A 15,687-nucleotide genomic window follows, 5' to 3' on the forward strand; every position below is an offset into this window, starting at 1 on the left:
AGGCCTGCAGTTCTTTAGATGTTGTTCTGGGTTCTTTTATGACCTCCTGGATGAGCTCTTGAAGTAATTTTGGTAGGCTGGCCACTCCTGGGAAGGTTCACCACTGTTCCATGTTTTCTCCATTTGTGGATAATGGCTCTGATCGTGGTTTGCTGGAGTCCCAAAGCCTTTGAAATGGCTTTATAACTATTTTGTTTCTCATCTGTTCTTGAATTTCTTTAGATCGCGGCATGATGTGTTGCTCTTTAAGCATGCTTCACATTGTCAGATAGGTTCTATTTAAGTGATTTCTTGATTCAACAGGTCTGGAAGTAATCAGGCCTTGGTGTGGCTAGTGAAATTTAACTCAGCTTTCTAAAATAATGTGGTTAATCACAGTTCTTTTATGATTTAACAGGAGGGGGCAATTAATTTTTCACGTAGGGCCAGGTGCGTTTGGACAGCTTTTTTCCCTTAATAAATGAAATCATCATTTAAAAACTGCATTTTGTATTTACTTTGTATTTACAAAATCTGAAATTAACTGCCCCATAAATGTTGTTCCTTGTACTCAAATGGCGTTAAAAAAGGTTCTCAGGTTTCTGACGGCAGCTGCAGTGACTTTACCAATCAGTGACTCGCTGTTTTATTCAGAAGTCGGGTCTATTCCACCATATTGCACATTCATAAGTAATAGGATTGAAACATCTATAGCCTTTGTTTGTACTCATAATTAATAATTAAGCACGGTTATTGAACTGAGTCAACACTCGAATGACTTGAGCTGAATAATGACACTACTGTCTTTTTAGAGCTGATTTATAGCATAATTTGAATTTCGTGTGATATACATATTTTTCTTTATTAGTCATATCTGAGAGGTAAATTTGGTTAAGTACAATGCCAAGTGTTAAATAAAGTGATGCAGAATAGATTCACCAGATTTTTTATTTTATTTAAAGCGTTTCACATTTTACAGAGCATATTTTTCAGAATCTGCTAAATGTTTTTCCAAAATAATAGGGCTCATACAAAATGGATGTTATTTTTTATTTAGTACTGTCCAGAATAATATAGGAGGTTTTACATTAATAATGTTTACATGTAGTCCACAAAACAAAATAGTAGCTGAATTTACATAAAGTGCCTAATTAAAAAGTAATAATAAACTACCTGCTGTTCTTCAGAAAAATCATCCAGGTCTCACAAATGCTTTAGTTTTCCAGCATCTGATGCATATTTCAACCCTCTCCAGCAGTGACTATATGATTTTTGAGATCCTTTTTTCACAGTCAACAACTGAAGAACTCATGCGCAGCTATTACAAAAGGTTAAAACATAAACTGATACTCAAAAAGGAAACACAATGCATTAACCCTCTGGGGTCTGAGGGGGTTTTGGGACCCTGGAGAAGTTTTGACATGCCCTGACATTTGTGTTTTTTGAGTATCTTAAAAACATATTAATGCCTAAAGTCTGATAACACTGTATTCAGCACAAACTGGGCTACGATAATATGTGAGCAGCATGAATGTACATGTTTGTGTTTTTGAGAAAACAACGTTTATGCGTGGTTGGTGAAAAATAAAAAAATTGAAGTCACTGAAATAAGGCCATAAAACACATACAGATTATTTGTTCACAAGAATTTTGAGAACTGTGTGTAGTAGACTACAGTTTTTGCTCCAAAATGATCCTGTTCACTCATTCACAGAAAACAATATATTGATCTAACTTTTGTAAGACATGTTTTGTGTTAGAAAGGGAGTGACAATGGCCGTGAATATTTAGTGATTCAGACCTGAGAGACAAAAGGCCTCCCCTAATGGGCCATCAGTCAGTAATGTGTCTGTGAAGCAGGTTAGAGAGAATGTGAGGAGAGTAAAGTATTTTATTTACAACAGTATAATCAAAATCTACATAATTAATGTCAAAGACACATTATTGAGCACATTGGTATAAATAAAGATACTTGAACAGTAACACACATTTGTGCCATTGCTGACAACAGATCCTGTTCAACTGTTTAAACAAGTAAACCATACCTGATATTTCCAGTGTCTGCTGCTTCTTTCCATGGAGTCAAGAAAAAAAAAGTCATGGATGTTATTTTTACCAGGTATTATGTAAAACATCAGCCCAATGTAGTTGAACATCTGATGTTGGTACAGCGAAATGAAGTGAAGCGAAGTGAAGTCTTCAAGGTATCTGGTCACAAAAAAAAAAAAAACTGGGTCCCACTTTATATTAGGTGGCCTTAACTACTGTGTATTTACATTTTAAATTAATCATTTGGTACAATGCACTTATTGTTTACATGTTTTTACATTGTACTTATATTTTTTAAAAACCTATATGTAATTACATCTGTAATGAATTTATGTACTTAACATTTATAATTACACCCATCCCTTACACCTTTCCCCACCTTTAAACCTACCCATACCACCAAACCTGTCCCTAACCTTACCCGTATCCCACCTCAATAGCAGCAAAAGTGTTTTGCAATACAATATGACCACAATAAGTACACTGTACTTATTTTTTGATGCAAGTACATAGTAGTTAAGGCCACCTAATATAAAGTGTAACCAAAAACTAATCATTTTTTGATATGAGCAACTATATTATTACATTAGCAATCACTAATATTGGTCTCTCATAACTTCTAAATAAATAAATAACAAATATGATTTTATAGTCATGAACACAAGTATGCTTTGTATGTATTATACAATACAAAAACATTTTATATCTGGGGAAACTAAATTGTTATTCTTAAGCATGTTATAATCTAGGGCTGCCCCCGACTAAAAATTTTCTGGTTGACTAGTAGTCATTCATTTTGAGCATTAGTCGACTAATCGCACATTTATTAATAAACAATTTAAATCATTATAATGAGCCTTTAATTGCCTACATAGCCTATAAACTCTCAAGCACATGCATAAAGCTTGACACAGCGCAACGCAGAAGATAATGATTATGAATGTGTCAGGGAAAAACAGTTAAGGAAGCTGCATTAACATTTTAATAATTCATTGATAAACTAATGCTTTTTTTGTTTTCGGTTTAAGAGATGAATTCGACGTCACTGACTCGTCATCTCCGCAGTAGTGGATGTGCCTATATGCATGTTTCATATGGATTACGTAATTCAAGAATGTTTTTCATTTGAATTGGTTCATTTGAAAGTAGACATTTCGCTCTATAGATATTTTTTCATGTCTGTAAGGCAAATATATACATAGAGTTTTGTGCTCAAGTTCACAGAGACCGAGACGGCAGAAAGCGCATCCTGTTTGCTTTCAATATTTTACAAAAGCTCAATGTTTTGTTGTTATTGTGAGTGCACATAAATAAACGTAGAGTCTTTACAGATTCTAAAGATGTATTACTCTTATCTGTATGACCAGAAATGACAGTATTTTTAAGAGCAAGTGACCACACCGGTGCCTCCATCTGTCCTGCAGTGAGCACGCTTCTACACTCCACACAGACACTTCAATAGTGCACATTTTTCTAGGTTAGCCTAACATTAGATTGAGCAGTCGTGTAAAGTTGCTAATACTTGCCATATTTGAGGTTGATGAATGCTAGGCGAGCTTTTGTATTACCACATAGACCAGCCGTTAACGATCTGTCCATCACAGACTGCGTGACTTTGCCTGTGGATTTTTTTTTTCTTGCGACTAAAAAAACATTTTGGTCGACCAAGCCTCTTCTGGTCTACTAATGGTTAGTCGACCATTAGGGGGCAGCCCTATTATAAACATCTACATACAGATGTGCTCATAAGTTTACATACTTCTTGCAGAATGTGCAAAAATGTTAATAATTGAAATAAAAGAGGGATCATAAAAATTGCATGCTATTTTTTATTTAATACTGTCCTGAATAAGCTATTTCACATAACAGATGTTTACATATACTCCACAAGACAAAATAATAACTGAATTTATAAAAATAACCCCATTCAAAAGTTTACATACCCTTGAATCTTAATACTATGTAATTTCCTTGATAATCCACTACTGTTTTTATGTTTTGTGATTGTTGTTCATGAGTCCCTTGTTGGTCCCCAGTGTTCAAAAGTACAATTTACCCTGATCATCCAATTTAAAAAGTTTAAGTTTACACCCCCCATCTCTTAATGCATTGTGTGGCCGCCTTGAGCATCAGTGCACGTTTTCACCTTTTGTAATAGTTATGCATGAGTCCCTCAATTGTCCTCAGTGTTCAAAATCATACAGCCAATGTTGGAAAGGGTTCAAATATGCAGAAGATGCTGGGAAACCAAAGAATTGCTCAGGACAAACAAGGGACTCATGAACAACTATCACAAAATAAAAAAACTGTTGAGGATCATCAAGGAAATTACACAGTATTAAGATTCAAGGGTATGTAAACTTTTGATGGGGTCATTTTTATAAACTCAGTTATTATTTTGTCTTGTTTGGAGGAATGGCAGAGGATCCCCAAATTCAGGTGTGAAAAACTTGTTGCATCTTTCCCAATAAGACTCATGGCTGTATTAGATCAAAAGGGTGTTTCTACTAAATACTGAGCAAAGGGTCTGAATACTTAGGACCATGTGTTATTTCAGTTTTTCTTTTTTAATAAATCTGCATAAATGTCAACAATTCTGTGTTTTTCTGTCAATATGGGGTGCTGTGTGTACATTAATGAGGAAAAAAAATTAACTTAAATGATTTTAGCAAATGGCTGCAATATAACAAAGAGTGAAAAATTTAAGGGGGTCTGAATACTTTCCGTACCCACTGTATGTAAACATCTGTTATGTGAAATAGCGTATTCAGGACTTTACTAAATAAAAAATAACATGCAATTTGCATGATCCCTCTTTAATTTCAATTATTAACATTTTGCACATTCTGCAAGTGGTATGCAAAGTTATGAGCACAACTGTATATTCGTGAACAGAGTATATCACAGTAAAGTTTTGTCTAAACATTCTTACTCTAAAATTCATAGTGGTAGCCTACAGTATAAACAACACCCATATTACTTTTATATCGTATTGTTTTCCATTTTATAGAACATTAAAAAAACATCCTGGCATCGTGAGACATTTAGATGCAATGAATGAAACATAGGTCAGGAATCAAATTACTTGTTATAAAATTACGATTCTGCTTCTCGATTTCTGTATGCGCATTTATTGTGATTTCAAAAGATTCAACTGCAAGAAGACGAAATAGAACTCACTTCTGCACTCGCGCGCTGTTTTCTGTGCTGCACACACACACACAAAGCGCACGCACAAAAGCTGCCTCTTATATACGCGAACACTGGACTGAGCTCTCTTTCTCGCATTCTTACACATTTGAATGGACAAATACACACAGAATTATATCAAAATATCTATCCCATAAATACAATCGGTTATGTCTCAAGTGAACATAAAGAGTTAACAAAGAAAACCAGGGTGTATTGGATCCGTGCATTGAGAGCAGCCACTGCCGCCAGTCATTAATGTTAATCAAAGAACAAAAGAAAAGAAAATATATTTTCTATTTTTATAAATATATATTTTATTTTTATATTTAATTTTCCCGTTGTTCGGCACTGACTACTTTAATGGCAACGTGCATCTGTGTATGTGATTATTTTAGAGATGCGTTCCAATATAATTTATCCTTATTTAGGGTATAGGCCTATTCTATTTTGATCTGCAGTTTAATAAAAGTTCAACCGAAAAAAAGACTAAAAGTAGCACTGCGTGTGTTTCTGAATATTTATTTAAACGGACTGTATAATAATGAAAAACCACAAACATGACAGGTATAATTAAAATACGCAAATTCCTTCAGAGCACATTTCAGTGCAATATTTTTACAGATTTTTTAAACCGTGTATACAATATAATTGTTTAATTAAGCTGAGATATAGCACTATAAATTCTTAATTAATTTGCAACAAAACGGATGAAGACATTATTAGGCTTCTCAGCTAGCCCCTCAATGGTTTCGGCAGCCCAACACTGAATATTATATTGTGGTCGTTGTGTTTTGATTAATAAAATAAAAATTACAATACAAAAATTAAATTTAAATTACACTGCTTATAAATAAATAAAGCAGTTATTTTTATTTTGTTAAAAACGGGCCAAAGGGGACCTCCGAACTAGTAGGCTACCAGAAACCTTAACGTTTTTGCTCAGAATTTGTTTTTAAAGGGGTCATATGATGCGACGATTATGGTAAGGGGCGTTACATTTCCGACGAGTGCTTGCGGTGTTCGGCCAATCACAATGCACTGGGTCAGCTGGCCAATCAGAGCAGACTGCGCTTGTCGGAAGGAGGGACTTTGTAGAAAACGAAGCGTTTGAGAGAGGCGGAGCATAGAGGACTTACAATAATGTACGGTTTTTGAAAAATAATGTGGTTTTTTTAACATTAAAGCATGTCAACATATTCTGTTACACCAAATACACAAAATAATGATCTTTAAAAAAGCATCATATGACCCCTTTAATCTCTGCATGATTTTAGTCATACATGATAAATATCAAATACATTATAGCTTGACTGCAAGTTTAAAAACAACGCTGCAATTGTTATAATTAAGGAAATTAGTCTTACCATAATGAAATGTCTACACAGGCGATAATGCCAAAAAGAAAGAGAAACATCGGAAAATAGGCATATTTTATACAAGACATTATTATATGACATCAACATGCATTTATCATTCTTACAATCACCGCCAGAATGTCCAACTTCACCATGATGAACTTAAAATTGGGTTCTATTATTTTTCCTCCACAGTTCTCCTCACAAAACAAAATTCATTTCAAACACGAATTTGATAAGAACAGAGTGGAGATTATTAGCAACAACAAAATGACAGCAAAGCTAAATTTTTCTGTTAGTTTAGGCACAAACTAAGAAAAGTAAAACCAAACTTTGTGGCAATAATTAAGACCATGGTGTGTTTTTATGGTGCATGTCGGCAATGTTGTCTCGGCGGGGGCAGGGCGTGGTGGAGGTGGGGCTTTGGCAGACCTAGAGACATGTGGTTTATAAGACAGAATTCCCCAAATTCCTCAAAGTACCTTTTACCTTTAAATGTGCTTTAGAGATCTTTTTTCCAAAGGAGCTTGGATCATTCTGAGCTGAGATATTGAGGTTTTCATAAACATCTGTATAACAACAACAAAAAAGGGCTATGACAGCCCCTGTGGTTAAAAAATGGTGGCTTTGCAATACAAATACCTTAAGACAATCACTCAAAAAAATTATAAATAAATAAAAACTAATTAAAAATGGATACGTAACCTCCATTAGCCCTGTTGAGATTTATAAACTCATAAATGAAGTGTAGCATGACGTGGCATGGTGTAAAATTGTATGATGTATTCTTGTTTGCTCTAATCTCGTTCTGAATGCAGTAAGTGGCAGCTCCCCACAAAAAAAATGTAGCTGAAAGCTGTGAATAATGCTGCGTAGGTAGCACACTTATTCCCTTAACCATTCAGGAATATAAATATTTCCTGAAAGCAACTGTCTTAAATTCATGTTGTTATCTCATGGGTTTTTTATGTTTGGTTTTGTATGTGTGTTCCAGGCTGATGGCCTTTGTGCTATAGACCTGTTGAGCTGTGCTGGTCTGATCAATCATTTTGGCCGCAGTCGTTCAGTGGAGAAACTTGAGATCAGTCCAGTTCTTCTGCAGAAAGGAAACACCAGGATTGCACTTTATGGAATTGGTGAGTTTATAACATAAAGCACTATTACATAAGTTATACAGTAGTACTTGTCAAAAGTTTGGAAACATGATTTTAAAATTATTTTTAGTTGTTAAGACCTTCTTTGGCTATTAAAGGTCTAGGGGGTAAGAAGGGGAACATTAGGCCAGTTGGTAACTATTGTCAGCAAAAAACACTGGGGAAAGAGAATTTTAATATTATCTTAATATTTTGTGGAAATTTCTTAGTGTTCTTTGATAAATAGAAAGTCCAAAAGAACAGCATTTATTTGAAATATAATCTTTTGTAACATTATAAATATTTTTACTGTCACTGTTGATCAGTTTGCATATTTGCTGAATAAAAGCATTAATTTCTATTAAAAACACACTCACATACCCCAACCATTTGAATGGTAGTATATAATGGTTTCTGCATAAATATGAATTAAGTATCTGTTTTCAACATTGATAATAATAAGAGATGTCTTGAGCAGCAAATCAGCATATTAGAATGATTACTGATGGATCATGTGACACGGAAGACTGGAATAATGATGCTGAAAATTCAGCTTTGCATCACAGGAATAAATGAAATTTTAAAATCTATGACAATAGAACATTTATTTTGAGTTATACTATTTTACAGTATTAGTTTTTACTGTATTTTTGAGCATATAAATGCAGCCTAAATGCAGGAAGTAACATCCTTTTTTTATTAGTGGCGCTTGCCTATAGGCAAAGCATCACTTTGGACCCTTTTCACAAGACGAACGTTCTAATTTTATATTTAGATTTATGCGCAACGCTGACCTCGTACGTCATCCGCCCGGAGCTGCTTCCGTGTACAACTGTTGGCGCAAGCTACATTAAAGTGATTATTACGTTTTGAATATGGATATTTTTCTTACAAAAACGCATCGATTCGCTACAGGAGGCCTTTGTTCACCCCCGCGTGAGACACTTTTTTTTTTAATGGATGGGCGCTTTTTATTGAACTTGTTTTGGACTGATGCATGCAACACCTGCTGAGTGGCATTAAACAGCTTGAAAGATCAAAGACAATTTTTTATATAACTCAGACTGGATTCGTCTGAAAGAAGAAAGTCATATACATCTAGGATTAGTGGTCGACCGATATATCGCCAAGGCCGATATTTGGCATTTTTCAAATATCGGCATCGGCCGATACGTTTTTCTGCCTGGCCGATGTGTTCGAGGCAGGACTTTTATTTTGACGGCGCTGAGAACGGCAGCGCCAGGGCACACAGTGCTCACATTCTCCCTCTTCATTGTTCGTTGTCATAGTTTAACAGTTCTGCCTAATACAGATAGAAGTCTGTCTAATAATCAGATAGAACTGTTGAACAAATGAATTAAAAGGTATACAAAATGTATTATAACGATTGCTTTTATATTATTAGTAGCAGAAAGGCAGACATAATACTTTCTCGTTTGCCGTCAGCATTCAGCAAATACACACATAATTTAAACAGACCTTTAAATGACTAATGAACATTTAATTTCACAAACTTGCAGACTTAGTCGAATCCAGCTGTGAGATCTTGTGAAGTGTGCATTTGCCTGATCGTGTGTGCTCTGCGTGACAGTCGATCCATGCGAATTGAATCTGGACAGGAGGAGAGTTCAGCTTCACTGGAGACGCGTGATCAACTTTAAACTCGTTATTTCAAACTATGCTGATTTATGAATTTGCGCACTGTCATATTCATGTCATTTTTACTGCATGCTGCATGTAAAATGAGTGCTACCTTGGCTTTAGTTGAAAAAATATGATTCCCAAAGCACACAAACTTCTCAGATTACAGAGTGCCCTGTTGGTTACAGTGTTTACTTTCTTTTTGTTTATATATTTTAAAATATTTATTTATTTGTGAAAAATACTGTAATAGAATTATAGAATCAGGAAGTTGTCATCTAAAGTACAAAAAGACTCATGGCTGTATTAGATCAAAAGGGTGCTTCTACTAAATACTGAGCAAAGGGTCTGAATACTTAGGACCATGTGATATTTCAGTTTTTCTTTTTTAATAAATCTGCAAAAATGTCAACAATTCTGTGTTTTTCTGTCAATATGGGGTGCTGTGTGTACATTAATGAGGAGAAAAAATTAACTTAAATGATTTTAGCAAATGGCTGCAATATAACAAAGAGTGAAAAATTTAAGGGGGTCTGAATACTTTCCGTACCCACTGTAATTCATTTTCAAATTATTTCAAGTTTCTCAAACATTAATTCAAATAAATAAAACTTATAATTAAAAAAATATATATACTTGTATATATCGGCCAATATAAGGACATCGGCCACCCTGCTCTCTAAGATATCGGCATCGGCTGTCAAAAAAACAATATCGGTCGACTGCTACCTAGGATGACTTGAGGGTAAGTAATGTATGGGCTAATTTTCATTTTTGGGTGAACTAACCCTTTAAAGTTTCATTATTAGTAGACGCTGCTGCCGAACACTGTTGAGAGATGCACAGACTCAGAGAAGTAATCTCTCTCCCTCTCTCTAATAACTTATTAACTGCATTATTGTAACTGCAGTTATTTACTGCATTAGTCTGCTATCAACGGCTCAAGCCTTGTTACTAGGTCTAAAATGACGTTTTGGAATTAGCAACGCAGGCATTGGATGAGATGCGTAAGAAATTAATCCTACTCACAACAGCATTTTTAAGTACAAAAACTGGACGAATGCCTTGAAATATATCATCTGATCGATGTCTTGAGGTGTGGTAACTGTAGTATAAGCGGAATAATAGACTTCGGTCCATTGAATTCTTAGAAAATAATGCACACCCAAGATGTAACCGATTACTCGTGGGATGTTTTTTGTTTTTTGATGTTTTTCGCACAAAAAAAATCATCGCGTAATGCTTTACTCCATTTTCTGATACAACCGGACGTGTCAAACTGGACGTGTCAAGTTCTTTGCTGATTGGCTTGTGCGACAACGCATCATGCAAATTTTCCGCTCAAGTTGAAAATTTTCAACTTGCGCAGAAGATGCAATAACACGCGTTTGTGGCAATTCGCATCTTTGCGTTGACTTTGTATGTCGTGCAAATAATTAAATTCACTTTAGGTGTGCACAGACTATTAGACTATGAAGATGGAAGGAGATGTGTTTTTGGCAGTTTCTTGAAGATGGCTAAGGACTGAGCTGCTTGGATTGAGTTGGGCAGGTCATTCCAACAAGAGGGGAACAGTTAATCTAAAAGTCTGTGAAAGTGATTTTGTGCCTTTATGGGATGGCACGATAATGTGTTGTTCACTTGCAGAATGCAAGCTTCTAGAGGGCACATAAGTCTGAAGTAGTGAATTTAGGTAAAGGGGTGCAGAGCCAGCGGATGTTTTGCCTTGAATTTAATAAGAGCAGCTATTGGTAGCCAGTTCAGACTGATGAACAGAGGTGTGAAATGTGCTCTTTTCGGCTCGTTAAAGACTAATTTTGCAGTCACATTTTGGATTAGTTGAAGAGGTTTGACAGAACTGGCTTGAAGACCTGCCAAGTGATTGTTGCAATAGTCTAATAGTCTAGAACAAGAGCTTGAACAAGGAGTTGTGTAGCATGTTCCAAAAGAAAGGGCCTGATCTTACTAATGTTGAAGAGAACAAATCTGCAGGACCAGGCAGTTCTAGCAATGTGGCCTGTGAAATCCAGCTGATCATCAATAACAACTCCAAGGTGACAACAGCGACCATACTTAACAAGAATGAGTTCAGGAAACTGTTGGAAACTCAGAAACAAAGACCAGGGGTCTCATTTATAAATGTTGCATATGCGTACGCAATTTTCCACGCATTTATAAAAAATATACTTGCCGTAAATATGTACGCACCGAGCGGATATTCAGGACCATGTGTACAACCTCTTTTTTTTTCTGGAGTGAGAAAAGTAATGAAGTAAACAATGATTTCGATACACACATTTACATTAAATATTCCTCTCTCATTAATGGAGATAAACACTGAAATTAGGCTACATAAAGTCATTTGCCATAAGTTAAACCAAAATTATATGAATTTAGACAGGCCATTGTAGTGGATGCGCTTGATCACTTTGTGGAATGCTGTGTTATAATGACATTGAGGAGTGCTATAGGTGCACAATAATTAATCTTTAAACTAAACTGCAGATCTCATGTTATTAGAAAATATTTTAGAGAGAACAATGATCAATGATGCGCACTTACTTTGGTGGTCGAACGGTCCATGCGGTTGGAATAGGTCTAATGATAATAGCTTACTGTACAACACAGCTGCACTGTATGTAACAACAAATTGGAAAACAGACAAAACAGAAAATTTAAGAAGCATTATTTGAGAAAAGGGCATACTATTGTAATATGCGCAGACCTGTAATGGAACTAGCTTTACCCTGCGCTGACGTAATTTGCGATTTTTGTGGAAAAGGCTAATTTTATAATGTATAGTTGGTTGTTGACATGACATGGCATTTTCACTGTCCCACAAGATAAAAATGAATATAATTAATATTGTAGTTATTTAAAATGCAGTAAATGGTTAAACCTGTCTTTGTCCTACTGGAACTCTTGTTATAAAATCTGCAGTGTTATTAAATTTTTTACAATTGTGAGACAAATCTCAAAATTGTCCTATGGTGTGACTGTCTCAACCATGGTTCAATAAATTACAATGTTTATAAATTAAAAATAAAAGCATAAAAATGTTTATAAATACCTCTGTCATAATTGTACAAGTGTCTATTTTAGTAAATGGTAATTATTTTTTTCATCCATATATTTCTAAAAGCGTAGGAATTTGATACATTTTGTCTCTAAAAAAAAAAAAAGTCCTCCGGTGTGACACCATATCCTGATTTTAAGTCGGGCAATTCCATGGACAACTTTAATTAATTAAAGGACCCCATTCAAGGTCATGCTACTGAAGCCCCCTGTGAAGCCACTGACATGTGCACATGGTAAGTTTTTTGTCTCAGAATTGTTCAAATATTTTACTTTTTTGGAACCACTACAAAAGTGTTATGTTTTGTTGTCCTTTGGTGTGACAACCATAAATTATATATTTTAATTAAAAATTGTATTTTAAACTACATAATCATGGAAAATTACACAAATGTGTCTTGCTAACCGCTAATGACAGGTTAGCTAGGAATAGCAAGGTCATTAAATAACAAAAGGCTGAAACGTCCTATGGTGTGACAGATAATGTCCTGTACTGTCACACCAGAAGAAAATTGTCACACTAGAGGACAAGGTCTCTTTAAGAAGCATTTTAAATTATTAAATAAGATTTGTTTACGTCCTTTTTCTTTTCATCATTTTCAGTGTTTTTAAATGCAATAATTACATTAATTTAAAAAAATGTATAATGTTTTTGCAAAAAACTTGTACTGTTAAACTAATGTGTTATGAAAATAAGTATAAAATGTTATACTTTGTTTTTGAGACAGAAAGAATTCAGGGAGAAAAATTAATGGGAGAGAGAGGACACAGAAATATAGGCAGAAAATTAACAGGGATCCACAGAGAAGGGAGGAGATCCTAAGACAATGCCGCAGAAAGTAAATAGAATTGAAATGATGCCTTTAAAGAGCAGCCATGTATTTAAAAAAATTAATTTAAAAAAATCTATTAAAAATTCACATCTTAATGAATATAGCTTGAAAAGCAATCATATTTAGAGGCTCTAGAAGAGTTTCAGCAGAAAGGGTGGCTTTAGAAGAGTTTTCATTTAGAGAGACAGAATGACTACTCATTGTTAAAAGTACTAGACACGGCTTACACTAGGCTCACCTCTAGTCACGTTTCAGTTAAGTTTGAATAACATTGGTGTTATAATAACACAAGCAAATTATTATATCATTAAAATTATATATATATATTTTTTGTAATACAAATACTATAGGGTTGTCACATTAGAACGCAAGTTTATAATAAATGATAGAAACATAGAAAATGCTACCAAAAATGTGAATGTTTGATTTTGATTTTTGATTTTTTTACTTGGATTGTAATGTATTGTCTATCTATGAATTTTTAAAAAAGGTATGAAGAAAAGAATGTCGCGGGGAGAGTGGAAATCTTCAATATCAACTTACTGTCAAAAAGGAAGCAGACTGAACTGCACAAAAAGTGGAAAGAATCCAAAAAAAGATGCAGGGCAAAAGAAAAGGCACTCAGTGCTATTCTAAACATGACCCCACAGTCTCCAGAAAGCTTACAGGAGGAGGCAGTGGCTTAATTACTTGCAGAAACTCCAATGAGAAGAGACAAGAAGTTGTGTCCTTCTTGTCAAGGGAAAACAGTAGACTTCTAGCTGGAAAGAAAGACACTGTTGGAAGGGTGAAAAAGAGGCAGCAACGAATTCTCACAAAATCTCTACGAGACCTCTACAGTGACTACTGTAAAGACTCCAGCTGGAAACATTCAATGTCTTACAGACAGTTTGTGAGATATAGGCCTTTTTATATCACAGAGGCTAAAGCAACTGACCGCAACACGTGTACTTGTTATCAGCATGAGAATATGCGTCTCCTCATTGATAGCATGGCACACAGGGGCATAATTCAAACACAAAGCTTGTCGTTGCTGCTCAAAGGCATTACATGCAATGCTGAAAACCAAAAATGCATGTACAGGGAATGCTGTAAGTGTTGTTATGAGGAGACTCAACTGGCTGAACACAACCCCCTTGATGCTGCAAGATGGGAACAGTGGCAAAGAGAGGACGTGACTGTTGGTGATGAAGTCTACAAGAATTGGATCAAAAAATCAAAGTGTGGCACTGTTGAACAACTGGTTGAGGAGTTCAGGCACGAGTTGGAATCCATTGGAAACCATCAGTACAACTGGTTACACCAGGCTGGGAAATTTAGGGAAATTAAAGAAAAGGTTGCTGAAAATGAAATTGTCCTACACATAGACTTTTCAGAGAACTATGGATGGAAACTTAATTCAGAAATTCAGGCTTTTCATTTTGGAGGAAATTGACAACAAGTTACTATCCATGCTGCAGTTGCATACACATCAGAAGGATCCCAGAGCTATGCAACTCTGTCACCATCATTAAGGCATGATGAGAGAGCTGTCTGGGCACACATCAAACCTGTTCTGGAAGATGTAAAATCAAACCATGTCTGAGAAATTGACACACTGCATGTCATCAGCGATGGGCTGGTAACACAATACAGAAATAAAACCAACTGTTTCCTGATGAGCGCAGTTCCCTTCACAATGGAATTCAAACATTTATCCTGGAATTTCTCTGAAAGGTCACATTACAAGGGAGCCATGGGATGGTGTTGGGGGTGCAGTCAAGCGAATGGCCGACATGCACATACAGAGTGGTAGTGATTTGCAATCTCCCAGAGATGTTTACGAGTTTCTGTCCTCCAAAACAGACGTGTGAAATTCAAATGGTTTGAAGAGTCTGACATTGAAACTTTTGACAAAATGCTTCCCCCATCTGTTCGACCAGTCCCAGGAATCCTCAGTACACACCAAGTGTTGTCATCATCTCCAGTCGTTTCTGCACATATCCCAAAATATGCTGTAAGGAATTTTAACTCAGTTGTAAGGGAATTAATTATTATTATTGATTCTGGTTTTGATAGGACTCGGATTTGCAGAGCCTAATTCAACCTGATTCGAATTGCTTCTAAATTTGATAGTTTACACTCTATCAGCTACTCGGCCAGCGAGAAGTTGATGTCAGTGTATATTACCAATTGAATATGTAATTTTTGTATTCTCCCTGGCCACGGGTGAAATACAATTATGATAATTTGTCAGCTCTTAAGAGAGGTAATTATTATGAGTAAGCTACGAGCTAGGCAGCAAGCAAGGGATCTTTTGGCAATAGATTTGACCTTGAAATTATATGACACCAGACAATCGATTATTTATAAATGAAACATGAAATTTATTGGCTATTCTAGATTACATAAACTAAGTTAAAACACACAAACATACAGTTTCAGAGGAAG

General features: G+C 35.4%; 1 protein-coding gene across 3 annotated transcripts in view; it reads left to right on the top strand.

Annotated features, from left to right (window-relative positions):
• Nucleotides 1-15,687, top strand: part of mre11a (MRE11 homolog A, double strand break repair nuclease) — a 134,596-nt gene that overhangs the window by 47,717 nt on the left and 71,192 nt on the right. For all 3 annotated transcript variants that reach the window (XM_016283182.1, XM_016283185.1, XM_016283184.1), the window contains one exon: nucleotides 7,570-7,711. In XM_016283182.1, the coding sequence (XP_016138668.1) occupies nucleotides 7,570-7,711 (142 nt within the window). The remainder of the gene's footprint in view (nucleotides 1-7,569; nucleotides 7,712-15,687) is intronic.

Source organism: Sinocyclocheilus grahami, unplaced genomic scaffold (assembly GCF_001515645.1).
Source record: "Sinocyclocheilus grahami isolate Dianchi unplaced genomic scaffold, SAMN03320097.WGS_v1.1 scaffold171.1, whole genome shotgun sequence".
NCBI classification, from domain to species: Eukaryota; Metazoa; Chordata; class Actinopteri; order Cypriniformes; family Cyprinidae; genus Sinocyclocheilus; species Sinocyclocheilus grahami.